Source organism: Orycteropus afer, unplaced genomic scaffold (genome assembly GCF_000298275.1).
Source record: "Orycteropus afer afer isolate SDZICR_OR568_19922 unplaced genomic scaffold, OryAfe1.0 scaffold00059, whole genome shotgun sequence".
Classification (NCBI taxonomy): domain Eukaryota; kingdom Metazoa; phylum Chordata; class Mammalia; order Tubulidentata; family Orycteropodidae; genus Orycteropus; species Orycteropus afer.
The window spans coordinates 7,420,493-7,444,058 of NW_006921646.1; the positions used below are offsets into that span (position 1 = coordinate 7,420,493).

Sequence of the window (23,566 nt, forward strand, 5' to 3'; positions counted from 1 at the left end):
AAGTGCGAGGTGAGAGTTAACATTGGCTGTGATGGTTAAGATTATGTATAAACTTAGCTGGGCCATAATTCTCAGTGGGTTGGTAGTTATGTAATGATGAAATGTGGCAGTTATGTAATGATGTAGTTATTCTCCATGTTGTCATCTTCTGTTTTCACGTAACTCCAGTTTTTGCATAATGACCTGCTCTTTGGAACGTAACCATCCTGATATTTGAGGAGTGAGTGTATATATATTTAACACAATAAAATAGTTTTTAAAAAGTTTATGACAGACTTTGAAGTATGCTTTACAGGTAAGTGTTCTTCACTACAAAGTTGGAGAAGCATGACCTTTGACCTTACTGCTACAAGTATTTTGTCATGCCCTTTCCCATCAGACCTAAGTAGTGTCAGCATTTCTGGGGGAAAATGTCTAGGCAGTCATCTCCAAGTATAGTATCCTTATTCTGGGATATACATAATCAATAAATGAATAAATAACATAATTTTTGATTTACAGAAAATTTGCAAGAATATTACAAAGAATTCTTGGGTAGCCTTCTCCCTGGTTTCCCAGATGTTAACATTTATCACATTGGCTTTATTGCTGTATATATGTGTGTGTAACATGCCCATATCCTGAACTGTTTGAGTAGTTGCAGTCGTGGTGCCCTTTTAAAATTATTTCAGCATGTATTTGTTAAGATCAAGAAATTATGTAACACAGAACAGTTTTTAAGAAGGGAGATTTTTAAGATTGATACAATGTATAGTTGACTTTTGAATATGGTTGTTTATAGAGTAGACATCTTGATAATTCTTTCAGAGAAGACAGTTGAGCAAAATGCACTGAATTAAGGTTAAAATGTTAAGTACTCACTTCTCTCATTTCAAATACAGACTAAACACAATTCTCCTAATAAAAATTAATACGCAGAATTTCTTACCCCTGATTTTGAAATGGGACTGATTTTTTCCATCATAATCCATTTTCTTAAGGGAAGGTTCTTCAACCCTCTTAAGCCCTTTGGGCCTTTGGTAGGACCTGTGTCAACAGTGATACAACTCTGAGTAGGGAACACCTAATGTGCTCTGTGTGGTGTAGTGCCTAAGGCATTTCACTGCTAACCAGAAGGGTAGTGGTTCAAACCCACTAGCCACTCCTCAGAAGGAAGACTGAGCAATCTACTCCTTTAGAGATACCGCCTCGGAAACCCAAGGAGGGGTCACTATGAGTTGGAACTGACTCGACGGCAATGAGTGTGGTTTGGCTTTGGTAATGTGCTCATGTTGTTTGTTGCCATGGATTCAAGCATGACTCATTCCTACCCAGTATGTGCAGAGTAGAGCTGTTCCATATGGTTTTTAAGGCTGTGACCTTTTGGGAGCAGATTGCCAGGCCTGTCTCCCAAGGTGCCTGTGGATAGGTTCAAACTGCCAAGCTTTCAGCTAGTAGTGAAGTGCTTAACCTTTGTACCACCTAGAGACTCTGTAAAGAAAAAAATAAAAAGTCCAGTGCTTTCTCTGGGCACACTGACATCATATTCTTTAAGAAATCTTTCTAACTGTAGGTTCATTTAGCCTCAAATCAGAAGATAAAATGAGGTGTAGAAGTATTCATCTATAAACGTAAGGAATATGCCCTAGGAGTAATGAATCAAAAGATGAGATTTTGGAAAGAAGCTAAGTGATAGGTAGGGAGAGGAAGTAAATTAAGCTGATGTTAAATTAAGGACAAAAATAGTTTAAAAACAAATCAGCTACTTAATTTTAGCAACTACTCAGTTATGCATTCCAGCTGATTTTTTAAATAGCAAAATATAAATGTTCAAACAGTTTCTTCTTTACGTTAGACCTGAAGTAAACCTACAGGGTGACAATCTCTCATAGCAAGGTTACCATCATGAGGCACTTGTCACCTATTATAGTGATATTTATTATTGTTGTTGAGCTTCAGTGAAGTACTAAAGTTAGCTGATTCTACCCCTGCGCTCCAAGCTTGCAGTATATGTCAAATAGGCAAAACAATTGTAAGATTAAAAACCCTGTGGAGGGTAGTTAAGCTTCAAAGGGATGAGGCAAATTTGCATGGAATATTTGAGGTTTTGTCTCTGTGTGTTTTTAACTCAAAAATGGAGAAAAATTACTTCAGTTAACATCTCATTCTTTGTTATCCATCTCTCTACCCTGACCTCATACTTAGTGTTTCTCTATGCTATTGTTGTTATGTGCCGTCGAGTCAGACCCGACGCATAGCGACCCCTCCTTGGGTTTCTGAGGTCGTATCATTATGGAAGTAGATTGCCCAACCTTCCTTCCGAGGAGTGGCTGGTGGATTTGAACCGCCAGCCTTCTGGTTAGCAGTCAAGTGCCTTAGGCACTATGCTACCAGAGTGTTTCTCTATAAAGGGTACTTATTTCAGTCTTCCTGGTAAAGGAGCCAGGACCTTTGCCTGAGCATGGTTAATCCCTGAGTATGTCATTTATACATTGGAGATCAAGGTGTTGGGGGACCACATTATATGAAAACTTCTGGCCTGTTCCTTCCATTCACCATCATCACCACCAGTTCAGTTCATGTTGAGTTGATTCTAACTTATGGTGATCCCATTTGTGTCAAAGTAAAATTATGATCCATAGGGTTTCAGTGGCTGTTCCCCCTACCCCCTAGAAGTAGATCACTAAGCCTTTCTTCCATGGTGCCTCTGAATGGAATCGAATCTCCATCCTTTCAGTTAGTCATAGAAGGCATTAACCTTTGCACACACACCCCCCCCCGGGGGACTCCAACTTTGAATCAGTGGATTCACCCTCATATTCACATGCACCATACCTAGTGGCTGGAGGCATTTATGTAATTTTTCAAGGCTTAATTTGAAAACGTCATCAGTCATTATTGAATATTTAGGTAGCACAGTTCTAGACTTCATGTAACTGCAGAGTTAATAGAAGACTTATTTCATATCTTTAGTCAATATAACTAATAAATGACTGTTCTAAGAAAACATTAATACCCATCTTATGAAAATAAATCTGAATATATAGATACTTCATAAACTCAAAATTCTTTTTCTTTAGATAGATTAAAGTAAATCATGGTGAATCTCAATTTTCTAGTAATACTGAAAAAGATAAAACAAATGTTCAAGAGTAAGTTTTAGCACTGTGGAAGTCTTTGAACCCTCATGGCCACAGACCATGATTTATAGTCAAGGAACAGAAATTAGGAGACCTGGGCTTGTGGCCTTGGAGGAGGAAATCTTTGGTTTCCTTATCTTCTCTGTGTTTTGTCTCACCTTAATAGTGTTACTTTATTCTGTACTCTACTGATGCTATAATTGTTAGTATTTTTAAAAACTCGATCATTATAATATTGTTGTTGTAAAATGCCTAAGCAAGTTATTAAAAGGAAAGATTATTGAGGGTAATTTGTCCGTTACATTGAGCAACTGAAAAATCTGTGGTGAAAAGTAATGTGATTTAGTTGAGACAGCCCCTTCCTCAGGGTAGGGTCTTCCCAGGGTCACCTGTGGAAACCTTTGTCAAAGGGGCAAATATGTTTATTTGAAATCATATATTGTATTTATAATGTATATTTTATTAAAAAATAAGTATTTGAAATTCTGTATTATTTACTTTTTGGCTACATAAATTCTATTTAAACAAAACAATAGGACTAACAAGTGGCAATGAATAATAATTAGTAGTAGGACTGATTGTACAAATAATATGTGAGAAAAATTTTATATTGTTTCTGTCCTCTGATATAACATTTTACTTTAATTCTTTTTAAACTTGTTATTGGATATTTAAATTTTCTGTGAAGATATTAAATGTAACACCTTTTAAAAGGAAAATGCTAATACAATGGACTAATTAAACAAATATTGTCAACAGTCAATAAAAAAATAACAATTTTTAAAAAAGATTATAGCCTAGGAAACCCTATGGCAGTTCTCCTCTGTCCTGTAGGTTCGCTATGAATTAGAATCAACTTGATGACAGTGGATTGGTTTTATGTGTACAACAACTATTGAAGACAGGATAACATAGTTGTTTAGACCAAGTACTCTAGGCCAGGCTACCTAGGGTCAAATTCCAGTTCTGTCTTAGGAAATTCATTTAACCTTTGCTTCTGTTTTCTCATCTGTAAAATGGGAGTACGCAGAATTTCTTACCCCTGATTTTGAAATGGGACTGATTTTTTCCATCATAATCCATTTTCTTAAGGGAAGGTTCTTCAGCCCTCTTAAGCCCTTTGGGTCTTTGGTAGAACCTGTGTCAACACTGATACAACTCTGAGTAGGGAACACCTAATGTGCTCTGTGTGGTGTAGTGCCTAAGGCATTTCACTGCTAACCAGAAGGGTAGTGGTTCAAACCCACTAGCCACTCCTCAGAAGGAAGACTTCGCTACGGAAGTAGATTGCCCCATCTTCCTTCCAAGGAGTGGCTGTTGGGTTTGAACCATCAGCCTTCTGGTTAGCAGTCAAGTGCCTTAGGCACTACACTACCAGAGCTCCTGTTCTTGACTCTAGAAGTCTTAAATCCAAGTGTCAGTAAGGCCACACTCCCTCCAAAGGCTCTAGGGCAGAATCCTTCCTTCTGTCTTTCAACTCCTGGTGGCTCTTAGCATTCCTTATTTGTAGCTGCATCACTCCTTTCTCTGCTGTCTTCTTCATGTGGCCTTCTCTGAGTCTCTCTCTGTGTCCACTCTTCTTCTTTTTTTTTAAATTGTGATTTGGGTGAAAATTTACACAGCAAATTCACTTTCCATATAGTAGTTCACATACATTGTCTCATGACATTGACGACAATTTACCACAATGCAACAGCTCCCCTCCCACTTCCTCCTGATAGTCACCTCTTCCCTGTGTCCATCCCTCCATGCACCCCTGCCCCCTGAGCTGTCTCCCTGTGCATAAACAGCCCTTCTTTCTCCCATGATTGTTCTCTCCAAGGGTGTGTCCATTCTTCTTAATGAGTCCGTCAATCATTGAATGTAGGGCCAACCTTAAATCCAAGTTGGTTTAATCTCTGTATCCTTAACTTATTACACCTGCAAAGACCCTGTTTGCAAATGTGATCACATTTTAAGTTTTCATGTGGACATGAAAGTGGGGCAGGGGAGCACTCCTGTCTACTACAGTGTATCTACTGGTTCCCAAGATTTTATATCCTTTCCACACGCAAGATACCTTTAACCTCATCTAGTAGCACCCAAGATCTTAACCCATTCCAGCATCAATTCTAAGTCCAAAATCAATACTATAAACTCAAAAAGACCTAAATCTCACCATCTAAATCAGTTTTGGGTGAGACTCAGGGTGTGATCCATCCCAGGGAAAATTTTTCTCCATCAGTGGCCCTGAGAAACAAGAAAGCGATCTATCTCCCAAAATGCAGTTGTACAACAGACATAGAATAAATACTACCATACAAAAGGGAGAAATTGGAAGGAACAAAAGGGTCACCAGTCCCAAACAAGTTCAAAACTCAGCAGGGTAAATTCCATTAGGTTTCAAGACTTATAAATAACCCTTTGTGGCCTGATGTCCTGCCCTCTGGGCCTGTGGAGGCTCAGCCCCTACCTTAGCCTTTCTGTCCTCTACATTCACAGCTCTACTCTCAGAGTCATTTTTTGTATTTGTTGAAGAGCAGTACAAGTTTGTTGCTAAGAAGTTCTGTCTGTTGTTTCCTGCCTGTAAAATCCCAGAAGTCTAATGGCTTTCCTTCATTGTGTCCTATCTCTGTTTCCTTTAGTCCAAGCTGGCAGTGTATAATGATATTAGAGAAAGATATAACATTCTCAAAAACCTTGGAAGTCTCCCATGCATGTCAAGGGGATCCACACCATTAGACAAAAGTGTTCTCCAGAGATCCTTCTTGAGTAACTTCATCTCTGTTCCTGGCTTCTGCTGAGATTGTTGATTGGATCCATGAGTCACACACCTGTCCTTTGCAATCTGAATAGGCCCAGCACCTCCCAAATTAGCAGGTGCTATGTTCTTTTTGTTTAACAGTTTCTTCTTCAATGTATCTCTTGCTGCTTAAATTCTAATATAAGCAACAAAGAGAAATTAGGCCATTCCTTAAGCACTTTGCTTGGGATTATCCTCAGTTAAATACTCAGATCATCACTTAAAAGTTTTACTTTTCAGCCAACAGTAGTACACAATTTAAGTAAGATTTCCACCATTTTGAAAGAAGGATTGTCTTTCCTCCAGTGTCCAGTAGCATGTTTCTTATTTTTTTCTGAAACTTCACCAGAAACACTCTTAATTTTCACATTTCTACCAACATTCTGTTCGTAATCACAATACGTATTTTCTAAGACAGTAGAAGCTTTCCTTCAGTATGCTCCTCACTTCTGTCAGAGCCCTCACCAGAATCACTTTTAATGCCCATATTTCTACCAGTCATCTCTTGAAGGCAATTTAGGCTTTTTCTATCAAGCATCTGAGAATTCTAAAAGCCCCTCTACCCATTAACCAATTCCAAAGCCAGTTCCACATTTTTAAGTATTTGTTATAGCAGCACCCTACTTCCTAATACCAAAATCCATATTAGTTTTCTAGAACCAGATGACTTAAAACAATAGAAACAGACAATTAAAAATGAGCTCAGAAAGTTCCTGATAGATTCATGACCTACTTGATTATTTTCTATAACAGACAAAATTTGGCAGTGAAAGCCATGTATGTGTTCAAGGGGACATGTGGGAACAGTATGAAGATTAATGAAGACAGTGGAAAGAAAACCATGAGCTGACTATTGGCATGTTCATGAACCCCCAGGGGAAAAGTAAAATGAACCAGTTGAGGCTAAAGAGAGGGGAGAGGTAAACAACAGCTTTATTGCTCTAAAATCCATCAAACTGGTGTTCTCCATGTGCCGTAGGACCCAAGAGAAGGAGATGATCAGCAACTTATATACAAAAGATATTCTGAAAAGCAGGACTGATAGAAAAGAATGTGCAGATGACAAATATTAGTTTAAAATCATCTGTCTATTTATAGTTCTTCAAGTGCCTTTCATAAAGCCTTTCTGACCTTTGACTCTTCTGCTTAATATTCCTGCCCCCATGTACACAGCATATATCATTCCCAAATTACTATGTTTGTTAGCACTCTGCATATCATTAATGTACCACTTAACTCTGCTGTAAGTTTTTTTTTTTTTTAATTGTGATTTGAGTGAAAGTTTACAGAGCAAATTCAGTTTCCATAAAACAGTTCCCACACACATTGTCTCATGATATTGACTACAATTTACCCCAATGCAACAGCTTCCCTCCCATTTCCTCCCGATACTTACTTCTTCCCTGTGTCCATCCCTCCATGCACTCCTGCCCACTGAACTGTATCCCTGTGCATAAACAGCCCTTCTTTCCCCCGATGATTGTTCTCTCCAAGGAGTCTATCTACCTCAGGTGCATGTTCAACTCATTTGCCTGTCTTTTGTTTGGCTGGAAGCCACAGGTGTGGGTTCAATTCCAGACCTGAAGGGCAGCTAGGAACCATAGTCTCAGTGGTTCCACCAGGCTCTATCAGACCAGCAAACCTAGTCCATTTTTTTCCCCAAAAATGATTTTGAGTTTTGTTCCGCATTGTTCTTCCTCCCTATCCAGGACCTTTTTAGATCCCCCTGAGTGGATGACAGTGGTAGCCGGGCACCATCTAGTTCTTCTGGTCTCATAGGATTGCATGGTGTACCAGTCATGAGGACTAATTGTTTCCATGAATTTTTGGTTTTCTCCATTGTTCTTTGCTCTGGACGAGGAGAGACTCATTGTTGCATCTAGATGGCTGCTTGCAAGCTTTTAAGATCCCAGTCGCTACACACCAAAGTGGGAGGTGGAACAATGTTTTGTGCAGTATGTTATGCCAATTGAGCTTGATGTCCCTTGCGACTATGGTCCCAAGCCCACAGTTTCAACTACTCAGTCCCTCTGGGTAGCTGGCTGTGACCAAGAAGTGACTACAACCTTGTCCCTTGTCAGCTCTACGATACCCGTGGGAATTCTTACAGAACATACAAATATACTTGTAGAACCATTATCTGCCAACCCTATACATAGTATTAGATACATTCCCTGCTGCATAGACATAGCTAATAGTTCAGCCTGTCCACCCATCTATCCACCCATATACCTGTGTCTGCCTTCACTGACAGCGCAGTACTGTATGTGCAAAAGGGTTCATCTTTGTTGTCCCTACCGCCCATGTACCTCTCTATGTCTTCCTCTTCCTCAGTGCCACCATATTGATCACTTACATTTGGTACATTGCCCTTCTCTTCACCCAAATCAATACTTGTCTCTCCCTATCTAACAGCGTTCCCTCTCCTTCCCTCCCACCCCTAGTAACCAACAAAAAAAATTTCCTTCCATAAATCAACCATTCCTTGACTTTTGCAATAATGGACTAATACAATATTTGTCCTTTCGTGATTGACTTCTTTCACTCAGCATAATGTCCACCAAGTTCATACACGTTATGCAGTGTATTGCAGATTCTACATTATTCTTTAGGGTTGCATAGTATTCCATTGTGTGTATGTACCATAGTTTAGTTATGCATTCCTGAGTTGAAGGACACCTAGGTTGTTTCCATCTTTTGGCTATTGTAAATAGTGCTGTGATGAACATGGGTGTGCATATGTCTGTTCTTGTCATGGCTCTCACTTCTTTAGGGTATATACCTAGTAATGGAATACCTGGGTCAAATGGTATTTCTAATTCCAACTTTTTAAGGAATCACCATAGTGCTTTCCACAGTGGTTGCATCATTTGCTTAGATTTTTGATTGGGTTATGTCCCATGAATGGAGCCATGGTGGCACTTAGCAGTGCTGAGATGCCACCTGAAAGGTCAGTGTGATTCAAACCCACGAGCAAATCTGCAGGAGAAGAGATCTGACAGTTGGCTCCAGTAAAGATTACAGCCTGGGAAACCCTATGGGGCAGTTCTGCTCTGTCATACATAGTTGCTATGAGTGGGAATCAACTCAGTGGTGCATGCAACAACATCCTTTGAGCATATTGAGGAGGACTGAGACTTTGAAAACTCCCAACATAGTTGACTTCCCTGATCAGCTACTCTAGGTCTCCTGATCGTGGGTTCCCAGCAGGGAGGAAGAGTTAGAGGTCTGCTTTCAGTCTTGAGGTTGTGATGGAAAAGGAGATTGCCCTCAGATATCTCTAATAGCAGATAATGCAAATAACCAGAGAAAATAAACTGCCGGGGGTATGGGAGCAGACAGCAGCAACAGTGGAGGATGAAAGTTTAAGAATAGTACTTCCTGGCAGTTTGAAAACAACTGACCTTTAAAATGGTATGATCTAGGACATGGCATCCTAGAAGTAATTGCCCGTATTTCAAACTGGATTCATCCCCATATCATATATCAACTGAAAATGACAACATTCTCCACAAAATTTTAGCCGTCAGCCTCTTTCAAAGACTTGAACTTCTTTCTCTGTCCTTGTAATAGCTTTTTAACAGATATCATTTCACAGTTGTTTTAGGTCCATTAGGAAAATAAGAGAGAATGGGAAAATCCCAGAAGGAACAGATTTTCTTTTTTTTCTTTCTTTTTTTAATGAGTAACAAAGGAGAGTTTATTGTCCTGGCACACAGACTGAAATACCTGGAGAAGCTGAATCTAATCCCTGCATACACTCTGAAAGCAAAGCATGGAGAAAATCACAGAAAGTGCCTGTAAAACTGATTTCTTCAAGTCTCTTTTATCAGTTTTTCCAGTGAGAATGTGGTGCTTTTCGTAGACAGAGGTTTTAGCAGCTTTTGCTCCTTTTAAATGGTGGAAGGAAAGACAGCAGTGATGTGTGAGGGTTCATTAATTATTGCTCTTACTGATGTTTGCACAGGCTGTTGGGATCATAAATGTCAGTCTGTCAAGAGATAGTGATAGGTTCTAAAAAAAAAACTGATTGAGTACCTCAGAAGCTGTCATGGAGTCCCAGATTAAACAGATTCATCTTTCTTTCTTTGAAGTTCGGAAAGGTGTAGGTGAAGGGAGTAGAGGATGGCTTCCTTTCCTTTGTTAACACTTTGCTTCTCCCACTGTCCTATTCTAAATTGTGGGTGTTGACGTACACAGAGGACTAAGAGCCAGCCAGATATGTCAGAAGGTCACAGTCATGGTTAGCAGCCCTGGGTATCTGCAGGCTGCCAACTGTACAGTGATGGGAAATTAAGAGAGCTTGGGATTCAACTCTGACAGACCTGACACCATTTATTTGGAAATTTTTGGGAGAGAACATGAGTAATAAAGACAAGAACAGTGACAATAAAGAACAAATGTGGATTTCTGTCAGAGACAAAACAGAATTTTAAAAGAAGTAACTCTGTTTGTTGTCTCCAGTCAATCTTTCCAGTTAAACTGTGTTCCTAAATTGAAAGTGCTATCACTGCTTTCTGAGATTGGCTAGGAAAGTACAATTAGATGAATTTTTGTCTTCAAAAGGTTGTATGTTTAAAATCACTGTACTAGTTTCTCTCGTAAATTAAACAGTGATTACCTTTGAACTTCTAGAGCTAATAGGTAAAATACTTTTTTTTTTTTTTAAGACTTCCCTTCCTCATTTAATCATGTTAAATTCTTCATCAGACTCTTGATTAGAATGTTGTTGTTGTTGTTATGTGACGTCGAGTTGGCCCCAACTCATAGCGACCCCTCCTTGGGTTTCCAAGGCAGTATCACTACGGTAGTAGGATTGCCCAACCTTCCTTCCGAGGAGTGGCTGGTGGGTTTGAACCACCAGCCTTCTGGTTAGCAGTCAAGTGCTTTAGCCACTATGCTACCAGAGCTCCTTTGATTAGAATACTGGATGTGATATCTTTCTCATTTTGTTAAAAATAAGTGTGTGTGTATGTATGTGTGAGGCGTTTGTGGGGTGTGGTTTGATGAGTACCAAGAACTGTGGGTCTGGCATGGGAGTGTGGTGCCTCTTGTATATATTCTTGTATATGTATATCCAAATTCAAGATCATGTTCTCAAGAAAAAGTATACTGGGGGAAAAAACTCTGCTTTGCTGGCCCTTTATGAAGGATCTTAATTAGAAGTTAGTCAGTCAGGAATAGGAGGAGGATATGGAATGTGTGGTTAATTGCCTCCATGAAGAACTGCTTCCTTTCCCATGAGACCAGAAGAACTGGCTGGTACCTGGCTACCATTACTGAACGTTTTGATCAAAGATTCCATAGAATAATCCTGTTCAAAAGAAGGGAAGTGTAGAACAGAACTTCAAATTCTCATGGACTCTAGATTTTCTGGAGCCATGGAGGGTGTATGAACCCCTGAAACTATTGCCCTAAGATAATCTCTAAATCTTAAACCAAAAATATCCCCTGAAGTCTTCTTAAAACCAAACAATAGTTTAGCTTAACTAGTGAAAAATGTCTGCCTTGGGGAGAAAGAAGGGCTGCTTATACACAGGGAGACAGTTCAGGGGACAGGAGTGCATGGAGGGATGGACACAGGGAAGAGGTAACTATCGGGAGGAAGTGGGAGGGGAGCTGTTGCATTGGGGTAAATTGTAATCAGTGTCATGAGACAGTTTGTGTATGGAAAGTGAATTTGCTCTGTAAACTTTCACCCAAATCACAATTAAAAAAAAAAAAAAAAAGTCTGCCTTGAGCATTATACTCTTTTTAAGAATTTACCTGTATGGGATCAGATTGATAATAACAATTTGAAAGATTAGCTGAGAACCTTGGGGGGCAGTAAGGTTATGTTAATGAGGGAGGAACAACTCAGAAAAGGAGGGTGGGAACGGTCACACAACTCAAAGAATATAATTAATGTCACTAAATTGTAAATGTTGAATTGTTGTATGTTTTGCTGTATATTCTCAACAACAACAAAATAAAATTTAAGGGGGAAAAAGAAGAAGGTAGGGGATATTTTACTCTTAACTCCTGGGGTGGGAACAATTTCTAGCTTGCTACTAAGGTTCCTCCCGCTGCTAATAAGCATGCTCCAGCAAGGACTCATTTCTTTTGACAGATAAAAGCTCCATGCTAGTTATTTCAGTTCACCTTTCTCTCCACATTTAACCCTTACTGCCCAAGTTCAGATTATGCAAATAAACTGTTGGGTGCATCCCTTTGTTGTTCAAGAAATTGAAAATGCTTTGAGGGTAAAGGGAATGGTATTTGTGAGCAAACGTAACCAAAGTTTAATTTATTGAAAAATGGAAGATATAAGGGTTACTTTAGTATTGGCCATGTTTCTTTTTTTTCTTTCTGATAGTCATTTTCTAATTGACATAAAATTTTTAATTGAATAGTTGAATTATTTAGTTCATTGCTATATAACTAGAATCTCTGTCGTGGACATCTGTTTCTCTTTTTTAGGCAACTCATCCAGTGGCACAGGGTTTCATTAAGTAATTAACAGAGGAGATATAATTTCTTATGCAGATATAATGATGATCCTGCAGACTGCTATTTATTTCATTGAGTTCTAATTAAAACACTAAGTTGAATTGTGAGAAAATGCCAACGAATGGTTTGCTTCACCAAGAAGTTATATGTAACATACTCATCTTCCTGGATGGTGTTGTATGGAGGGTGATAAACAGTTTAGGGGGAGCCCCTTTTCCCTCTTTATGGTAGGGGTCATTAGAAGGCACAAGAATATCTTTCTATCTAATAGACCATCAGCTGAGTGAAGGATAAGCAGGCATATTCCCAGGGCTTAAAAGTTGGAGATCTTAGCGTGGGACCATGTAGACTTATTCCTGTGGAATTAGAGGAAAAGAGGTCAAGGCTAGGTTAGTTGCCAGTTTTTGAGGTCTCACCAAATGGGTTGTTTGGTGATAACCAATGATTACAGTTTTATAAATATGAATGCTATGTTCTAATAATAGGGATGATACATTAAAAAGCATTTTCTTTATGTTATTCTCTTGCTTATTTAAAATAGTTAATTTTTCCTTGCAGTAAAGAAATGGGAGTATGCTTTGCAGATAGACAGCATGTTTGATAGTTTGGAGGACAGACTCAAGTGGAAAAGGGCTTTGAATGTGAACTGTGCTTCTCCAGACACACTCAGTTTTATCAGCTAGTGGTGTGAATGTTTTTTCGGCTCAGGGTCTGAGAGGTCCTTTTTACTTTAGAAGTATGCTGGCATACATAGAAGTATGTCAGGGTCCTGCGGATTTTAACAATATCAACAAAAAGGCTTTAACTAACTTCTGGTCTTGTACGGGACACACGCACCCTGCTGGCACCCCCTGGGTGAGGATGGGGGTTGATTAGGTGGATACTTAAGATTTAAGACCTTACCTCAGAACTAGCATTGTTGTTTGGTTACAGTTTTTACTCTGGAATTTTCACTTCTTGTGTCCACGCCCTGTAAAAATGTATCTAAATAGTGTTATTAATACAAATACTGCCATTGTTAGTTTTTGAAAAGGGACTTTCTAAAGAGCAATGTGTGGTCATACATGGTGAATTCATTTTGGCTGGCTGCTTTGTAATCATTTACAGTTAGATGGTTGCTCTTGTAAAGTAAGTGGGAGGGGGTCTGGAATGTTTGTGGCTGCCTCAGTCACCATGCCCACAGACCAGATGTGAACAGCTTCACTCAGTAGAGGTGGGAAATAGGCTGAACTTGCTTTCGCTTGTTTTCATCAAAGGTCTTCTTTAGTTGATTTGTATTGGTGGAAAATGCCATGGAGGACTGGAAGAATTAAATGAGATGAAAGAATGAATTGTGCATGCCCTCTGTATGTCTGTGCACAATGCATTTGGGTTGGAGAACTGTAAGTAAACTGTTCATCCTCACTGTTGAGACCAGGGGGCACTCCTGGTGAAGTGCAGCATCTTCCTCACACAAAGGGAGGCTGGAGACAGGAATACACAGCCTTCACAAAAGTATATCCATCAAGTTGCTGCTTCTCACTAGAGCCACTTTAAAATCAGGATGGCCTGAGAAAAGATTCATTGATTCAAGAAATACTGAGTTGTGGGCATGAAGGACACACCAGTGAACAAAGCAAGCAAAACTTCTGCCCTCCTGGAGTTTATATTCCTCTTGGGGTTCATGTTAAAAGATTAAGTATTGTGGAAGAATATAAACCAGATGCCTAGACAGAGTCATCCAGGAAAAAGGCTTCATTGAAAATGTGACTTTAGAGCAAAGACTTAAAAGAGATGGGATCCCATTTAGATCTGTGTCTGTGTGAAGAGTATTTTAGACAGAGGGAACAAAAGGTGCAAAGACCCTGAGGTGGGAGACAATAAGGAGATAAGGTGAGAGAGATAGGGTGGGGGCACAAATCATACAGGGCATATTGAGGCTGATAGTATTTTAGACTTTTACTCCGAGGTGGGGAGCTACTGTAGGATTTTGATCAGGGAAGTGACTTGATACTAATTTAATTTTTAATGAAATCACTTGGGCTGCTGTTTGGAGAAGAGACTCTAGGGGCAGGGGTATAAGCAGGGAGATCAGTTGTGGTAGTTAAGGTTGTTGTCACCTTGGCTGGGCCTGGTTGAGTGGCTGGGCAGCTGATGGTCGTTACTCCCCATGATGAGACTGGCAATCAACTCTATGGTGGAGTCTGTCATCTGAGTAGCTGCTTTAGGGATGTGGTCTGCTTCCCATATATAAGGAGAAGCTTTGGGATAGATCTTTAGCCTTATGGTGTGCTTGAACCCTGCATGTAGCCATGTCATTGTTCCGCAGCCTGCCGTGCTTTGCCAACCTTGGGACTTTCAGTAGACCTGAATTAATGGCCTGCTGTGTTGTTTGGTAACATTGGGACTGTGCCTTTTTACTTGTCAGCCTTGGGCTTGTCAGCCTCCAGCTTCTGTGGGCCAGGAGCAGGAGGTAGAGCTGAAGCCCAAGGTTGAGGGGCTTTCACCCAGCCCCTAGAGCCTGGCGCTTTGAACTCGACTTAAAACCTCCAAAATTGTAAGAGAATAATAAGCTCCTGTTGTTACCCATTTGTGGTATATTCTTGTTAGAGTGGCACTAGGTAGCCAAAACACCAGTTAAGAGACTTTTGTACTAGGTAGACAAGATGGTGATTTCTTGGACCATGGGGTAGGAGTTGAGAAGTGGGCTCTGGAAGTATTTGGAAGATTGTGTAGATATTGCGTTCCAGAGGTGGTTTAGTACAAACCACTTTGGAATGTTGGCAGAAAGTATATCCTCAGTATGCAGAGATGGCTTTTCCAGAAATACAGCCTCCAACTGCTGCTTTTTTTGAAGGAAAGAGTTATTTAGAGTCTGCTTGTGACATGAACTTTTTTTGCATTTAAGGTTATAAAAACCACAGATGGTTATATACTACATCTATTTTCACCTGCCAATTTGGCACCAGCCCTAAGGTTGTGATGTCAGGTGCTGCGTCTGTACTACCCCACAATGGAGGTCATGGGGCAACTGAAATTTTGAAGTTTAGAACTTCGTTTTTATGTGTTTAGTTGTGTTTGGGAGTGAAAATACGAGTTTTTACTAGAGAAGATTATGGATAACCTATCAAAGCACTGGCTTTGGCTGTGGAATGGTGCTAAGCATGGTGATATAAAGAAACATATAAAAACACAGTCTTTTTCTCTAAGAAATTGCAGTCTACTTGAAAGTAAGCAAATCCCCAAGAATAGGTAAATAACAAATAGAAGCAATAAAGAGCCAGAGCCCAAGGAAGGGTTACAAAGAGACAGTCCCCCTCCAGCTGGAATGATCTCATGGAGACTAGCTTAGCTTTTTTTTTTTTTGGTCATTAAATGTTCTAGAACATCATCTCTGTGTGTGTGTGCGTGTGCGTGTGCGTGTGTGTGTGTATGTGTGTGTGTGAGTGATTTGAGTGAAAGTTTACAGAGCAATTGGTTTTCCATTCAACAATTCATGCACATTTTGTTTCATGACATTGATTGCAGTCTCCACAATGTAACAGATCTCTTCCCACTTCCTCCCTGTAGTTACTTTTTACCTGTGTCCTTCTTTCTAGCCTAGAACTTTTTAAAAAAAAAAAATTGTGATTTGGGTGAAAGTTTACAGGGCAAATTGTTTTTCCATTCAGCAATCCATACAGGTTCTCTTTTGTGACATTTACTGCAATCCCCACATTCTCTTTACGCCCACCCCTTCCATTTGTCCTTCCTCCCATCCCCTCCTACCTTCCCATCTCTATCCATGGACAAATACTGTCCTCTTTTTTTTTTTTTAATTGTGATTTGGGTGAAAGTTTATAGAACAAATTCTCTTTCCATACAGCAGCTCACATACACATTGTCTCAAGACCTTGATTATAATTTACCATAATCCAATAGCTCCCCTCCCACTTCCTCCTGATAGTTACCCTTCCCTGTGTCCATACCTCCATGTACTCCTGCCCCCTGAACTGTCTCCCTGTGCATAAACAGCCCTTCTTTCTCCCATGATTGTTCTTTCCAAGGAGTATGTCTACTTCAGGTACATGTTGAACTAATATGCCTGCCTTTCGTTTAGCTGGAAGCCACAGGTGTGGGTTCAATTCAGACCTGAAGGGCAGCTAGGGGCCATAGTCTCAGTGCTTCCACCAGGCTCTATCAGACCAGCAAACCTGGTCTCTCCCCACCCCACCCCCCCAAATGATTGTGAGTTTGTTCCACATTATTCTCTCTCTCCATCCAGGATCTTCTCCATAGATCCCCCTCTGAGTGGTTGACAGTGGTAACAGGGCACCATCAAGTTCTTGTGATCTCATAGTCCTATAGGCTGTGCATCTCATTGTGTACCAGTCGCCAGGACTAATTCTTTCCATGAATCTTTGGTTTTCTTCCTTCTTTGCTCTGGATGAGGAGAGACCCACCATTGCATCTAGATGGCTGTATGCAAGCTTTTACGATCCAAATCACTACTCGCCAAAGTAGGAGGCGGGACAGTGTTTTGTGTAGTATGTTATGCCAGTTGAGCTTGATGTCCCCTGCAAACATGGTCCTGAGCCCACAGGTCCAACTGCTTGTACTCTCTGGGTTAGCTTAGATATTTTAAAAAAACAACAACGTAGAACTGATTTTTGTTGAGCCACTCTCAGCTTCCTCTCCAAGCTTAGGCCTTGCTTGTTTGTCAGAAGTCTACCCTAAAGGTACACGCTTGTCATGGTTTTTTGCTGTGGAATCAAAACTTGTTCTCTTGTTCACACAAGTCCAGTTCCTAGAAAATGAAAGCCGCCGAGCTGGGAGAATGCCTGGCAGTTCATTAATGAGCAGTGCTTACCAGGACAGACACTAATCCTGATCCCCAAATGTATTGTTTTGATCAGATTCACACTCTGAGAATGAGGCTTCACCAGTAAAACGGCCACGACTACTGGAGAATACCGAACGGTCCGAGGAAACCAGTCGATCTAAACAGAAGAGTCGACGTCGGTGTTTCCAGTGCCAAACCAAACTGGAGCTGGTGCAGCAGGAATTGGGATCATGTCGCTGTGGTAAGCATCTCCCCTAGTGGTGTGATGGAGACGGTGTTTTTGTCACCTGGGCACTATTTTGTAAAATATTTGTGAGAAGCTGAAGTTCTTCATTCTTCTCCTGAGCACCTCACTCAGCTGTAGGCCTGGAGCTTCAGACTTCAGGAGTGGAAGGTTCTTGCTTCTAAATATCCTTCATTTCCTCTCACACATACAAGAAAGGCAGACATCCTCAGTTACTCTTAAATGTGTTTCTTTAGAGTTACATTGTCACTGCTTTCAACTTCTCTCTATCACCTTTACTCTAATTCCTTCACGTTGATGAGTTACATAGAAATTAACCAAACTAACTCAATTGTGGGATATATACCATAAAATTTAGATATTAAATTAATTTAGAATGAGCTTCTTATTATTGTTGATAAATGAAACAACTCTTCTCCGTATCCCTTTTAAATTAAAGTTTGATTGGAAAATTTTCTTTAAATCCTATTTTATCTAGTCACTTAACATTTTAGACATAATTTTAAAGTAATCTTTATTTCTGTATTCTCCAGTATAATACCAACTCTTAGCATCGCTACACAGGGTTTTATTTTAAAAAACTTTTTGCCTACCCACAGCAGAACAAAACTTAGGCCAATCCTTCTTTTCTCCTTGACCACATAGATCATGTCACATAGGAGCAAGTTGTATAGCTGCATTATTTTAGGCTGACTTACAGTTTTTCTGTCTCTGTTTTTATTTCCTAATTTTAAAGCAAACCAAACCAAACTCACTGCCGTCGAGTTGGATCTGACTCGTAGAGACCCCCCCTTGGGCTTCCAAGACAGTATCTCTATGGAAGTAGATTGCCCAGTCTTCCTTTTGAGGAGTGGCTGATGGGTTTGAACCTCCAGTCTTCTGGTTAGCAGTCACATGCCTTAGGTACTATGCTACCAGAGCTCCTGTTTTAAAGCATAGGATTATAAAATTGTTCTATGGCATAAAATTGTCATCAGGTCAGCTTTAAGGCCTGGCTCTAGCCTCAGAGAACCCTATATTCTTTGTCCTGAGGAGTTAGCTTTGGAAGATTCCTCTCATCTTTAGGATAGCCATAGATCCCCTACAAGTGCTGTTACTAGCAGTCTGGACTAGATAGTTTGCTAAGCAGTTACAACATTGCAGTCACTGGAAGTCCTCCATCTACTAAAGAGACAGCCTTTGCTGCCCTGTTTGAAATGAGGAGGAGGGAGTCTCAGGAACTCTTATTCTCATCATGGGCATACTCTGTGTGGTGGTACTCAGCAAGATCAGAATTTGTTCAACTGAAGAGAAAGGTACCAGGATAGGGAATCCAGGTGTCTTATTTCTTTAGCTTGGCATTTGTTTCTACTACTCAATGCTTGTGAGAAAGTGAACAAAGAAGGCAGCTAGATAGAGTAAGAGATGGGAGCAGAGATCGTCTTAAGTTTATTGACTTCAGTTGTGTTCATTGTGAGTCAGGTGAGTCCAGAACCTTACTCAACTCTGCCAGGTAAGTTAGAATTCTTGGTTGAGGTGTAGGGCAGGAATACTTTGCAGAGCTACTGAAACTCTGGAGTCTGATGACTAACCAACTACTTCCAGACTAAAGAATTTGTCTGATCTTTTGTAGTGTGATCATTCCTTCTTTGGTCTTCATTTAAACTGTTGGGGAGTTTAGCAGTTCCAGTGTTGTGGAGCCTAGCTGGCTGTTTTACCTGTTGCTTTAATAACACAGGTCTTTGGTCCCTAAATCAGATTTATGGGATTTTTTTTCTGTCTTACGTTTTTGTTTCAATCTTGGGAGTAACTGAATCCTGGGTATTACATAGGATTTGTCATAGTGGATCAAGCAATTGGTCCATCAGGTGTGCTTTCTTGCCTCTGGCAGTGGCTAATACTAGTTCCTCTTGTCAGACAAGCAATGAGAATTCATAATTTAGTAAGAATTTGTTCAATTTAGTGAGACCCAGCAGTGTTATGACCAGGTCTCCCAGTTGACCCTTCAGCTTTGATGCAAACCACTAATTTCCTAAGGTCTTGGTGCCCAGCTGAAAGAATCTAGAAATACATGATAGATGACTTCATTGCTCCTCAGTGAAGCCAATGTGACTTTCTCTGGTAGGTACAGATTACTCTGCTGAGCTCTTTACCAGACATGCACCCTTTTTAAGTGATCTAACAAGTAGTCCCTTGGCTTGTGCCCAGTTCTGAGGATCTACTTGTTAGGGAGATTTGACTTTACTGCTGGGGAAGATGAAAAAAAAAAGTTCTGCATTTTCTCTAGTCTCTCCAGATGTAGCCTTCCTAGAGACAGCTGGGAGTTCAGTTTGGCCCCCTGAGAGCATTACACTTCTGTGCCCTGAAAAAATGACTGAGTCAACTGCCACACTTTAAAAGATGAAGGAAAGCAATGATAACATACACCTCAGGAACTATCTTTGACAAATAGTTCTTGTGTTCCTCCTGCCTGTCTGCTTGGATCTCTTTAGGAAAGGGTGAGATGTGTAGCCTGTTTCCTTGAGGATGCATGGAGTGCTGGAGAGAGATTTAACTGCTGCCCTGAAAGGTTTTAGATGGAGGGGGGGGAAAACAATAATTTACTACTGAACGTGAAGACTCAGAAAAGTGTTTTGAACTCAAACAGAACACCTCCACTGTGGGGGGGGGTGTGAAAAAAATTATTTACATATATATAAATATATATAATTTCCCCCTACAATCTTTTTTTCCATTTCCCTTCCACTCTGTACAGGTTATTAACTGCTGACAAGAAATTCACATCTCATAAATAATGCTTAAGAGCCATTGCTATATAAATTGAATGTGTTATGAATTGTGATGGGCCTTTTTGTAGCATTCAATGCCTAGAGCAGGAAGAACAGAGGATGTCATTTTCATTAATTTCTAATGAGGTGCCAATTAAAGGCAGGGAAGATGCTCCAAAGGGGAGAGTGGCCAAGCTCCCCTGAATCCTCCGCCCTGGGGCTGTCATTGAAACACTGCTAGTGAAGCCTTCTCTAAAAATTCCATTAAATTACAGTCTCATCGAGAGCACACACAGACACATTCAGCTTCTCTTTGATCTTCAAAAGAGCAATTTGTAAAGCGAGTTCTGAGCTTTCTCACATAGGGAACAGCTAGAGGTGATAGGAATTGTTAATTGCCAAGACACTCCCTGAGCTTTCAATAAGGAGGTGAATTTTGAAGATGAATTCTCTGCTGCCTCACTATGACTAGATAACCTTTAAATCAGTAATACCAAAGTAACACCCATTTCCTGTGAAATCTTTCAGGGTGCCAATTAGAAAAGGTATGTGGTAAGACTGGGATGATACCCTGAATCCTACAGCATCTTCAACAGTTTAACTTCTCAAGATAGAAAACAGTTGCATAAAAATGGATTTATTTGTTTCTTTTTCTACTCAGTAGGCAAATTGATCAGCTTATTCTCATTGCAGGAGGCTTGTCTCCCTGAATGCCACCTAGAGTATATTCTTTTAAAATCTGGCCATCCTCATCAAACCGGGGTTACATCACAGCCACATGAATGCTGTGTTCTCTAAGCAGACCTTTATGATACACACAGCAGGGCTTTTAAATCACTGTGTGTTGCTTCCCAGGACCACAGAAATAATTTTTAAACACTCGTCTAAGAGTTTGCATTAAGTAATTGCATATTTCCAGTTGACAGTGACTTAAACTGTAAGCAGATATGCTCCCTTTTAGGACAACAATGCTTCTACTAACCTCTTGAGTAATCTAACTTTCTGTTGTTAGGTGCTGCAGGGTCAGTTCTGACTTACAGCCGTCCTGTGCACAACAGAACAGAACAGTACCTGCTCCTGCACCATCCTCATAATCATTGTGATGTTTGAGCCTGTTGTTGCAGACACTGTGTCAGTCCATCTTGTTGAGGGTCGTCTTTTTTGTTGACCTTCTGCTTTACCAAGCATGATATCTGTCCAGGGACAGATCCCTCCTGATGACCAAAGTGCAAGAGACAAAGTCTGGCCATTCTTGCTTCTAAGGAGCATTCTGGCTGCACCACTTCTAGGACAGATTTACTCATTTTTTCTGGCAGCCTGTGGTATTTTCAGTATTCTTCACCAACACCACAATTCAAAGGCATCAATTCTTTTTCAGTCTTCCTTATTCATTGTCCAGGTTTCACATGCATATGAGGTGATTGAAAATACCATGGCTTGGATCAAGCACACCCTAGTTTTCAAGGTGACATGTTTGCTGTTTAACACTTTAAAGAGGTCTTTTGCAGCATATTTGCCCAGTGCAATACCTTACTTAATTGTTTGGTTACTGCTTCTAGGAGTGTTCATTGTTGATCCAAGTAAAATGAAATTCTTAATAACTTCAATCTTTTCTCCATTTATTGTGATATTGCTTATTGGTCCAGTTGTGAGCATTTTTGTTTTATGTTGAGGTGTAATCCATACTGAAGGTTGTAGTCTTTGATCATCAGGGAGAGCTTTAAGCCATCCTCCCTTTCAGCAAATAGAGTTGTGTTATCTGCATATCACAGTTGCTAATGAGTCCATTTAAAAATTCAAAATGATGCCATTTTCTGGTGCCTTTAAGGAGCTCTGGTGGCACAGTGCCTAAGGCATTTGACTGCTAACCACCAGGTTGGCAGTTTAAATCTACCAGCTGCTCTGCAGAAGGAAGACTGGGTAATCTACTTCCATAAAGATTTACTGCCTTGGAAACCCAAAGGGGGTTGTTATGAGTCAGAATCCACTCGATGACAGTGAGTTTGGTTTTTGGTTGGAATAGTGTATCATCTGCCAGTGCCTCAGTGGTCGTGTCTGCCTTATTTATTGTCTGATCAAGTTCAGCAAGCATTTATTGAGATGTCGTTGTTGTTACATGCCATCGAGTCGGCCCCAACTCATAGCGACCCCTCCTTGGGTTTCTGAGGCGGTATCACTACGGAAGTAGATTGCCCAACCTTCCTTCTGAGGAATGGCTGGTGGGTTAGCAGTCACGTGCCTTAAGCACTATGCTACCAGAGCTCCCTGTTGAGATACTACTATTCACAAAACGTTTCATGGAGAATATAGATGAAAATTCCCCCAAAACTCATAGTTTTAGTCAGTGGTTCTCAAACTTGAGTCACTAATTCACTCACTCACTGCCCTCGAGTTGGATCCTTGGGTTTCTGACGCATTATTACTATGGAAGTAGATTGCCCAATCTTCCTTCTGAGAAGTGGCTGTTGGGTTTGAACCTCCAGCTTACTAGCTAGCAGTCAAATGCATTAGGTACAATGCTCCCAGAGCTCCTCCAAACTTGAGTAGACATCTGATTTATCAGGAGGGCTTGTTAAAACATGGATTGCTGGGCCCCATCACAGGTTTCCAATTTGGAGGTCTAGAATGGGCCAGAGAACGTGCATTCCTAACATGTTCCCAGGAAGCGTTGATGCTGTTAGTCTGAGGAACTGCACAAGGCAGTTCTAAATCCTGGAAAGCTTTTTAAAAGTGATGTCTGGCTTCTAACCTAAGCAAGTATGTCAGAATAGATCTTCAGATGCACAGTGCAACACACTGCTGTCGAGTAGGAGCCAACTCATAGCGAACTCCCCTTGGGTTTCTGAGGCGGTATCGCTACGGAAATAGGTTGCCCAACCTTCCTTCCGAGGAGTGGCTGGTGAGTTTGAACTGCCAGCCTTCTGGTTAGCAGTCAAACGCCTTAGGCATTATGCCACCAGAGCTCCGATCTTCAGATAGTGGTTTGTTTTGTTTTGTTTTTTAACTAATAGATTTTATTTTGCTTTAGGTGAAAATGTGCATAGCAAATTAGTTTTCTAATCAGTAATTCATTCACATATTGTTCCATGACATTGGTTGCAATCCCTTCAGTATGTCAGCACTCTCCTCATTTGCATTCATCTGGTTTCCCTGTCCTTCTCTGCCTTCTCATCTTTGGTTTTAAGCAAATATTGCCCTTTTGCGCTTGTGTCTTTGATTGTTCTAAGGAGCACATTCTTCATGGGTGTGATTATTTATTTTATAGACCTATCTGGCCACTCCTCGGAAGGAAGGTTGGGCAATCCTACTTCCGTAGTGATACTGCCTCGGAAACCCAAGGAGGGGGTCGCTATGAGCGACTCGACGGCAAACAACAACATCTGT

At 40.5% G+C, this 23,566-nt stretch overlaps 1 protein-coding gene across 1 annotated transcript in view; it reads left to right on the plus strand.

Annotated features, from left to right (window-relative positions):
- The window catches only part of ZFAND3 (zinc finger AN1-type containing 3), a 502,295-nt gene that overhangs the window by 427,205 nt on the left and 51,524 nt on the right, over positions 1-23,566 (plus strand). The window contains exon 5 of the mRNA XM_007939417.2: positions 17,265-17,432. Coding sequence (XP_007937608.1) covers positions 17,265-17,432 — 168 coding nt within the window. The remainder of the gene's footprint in view (positions 1-17,264; positions 17,433-23,566) is intronic.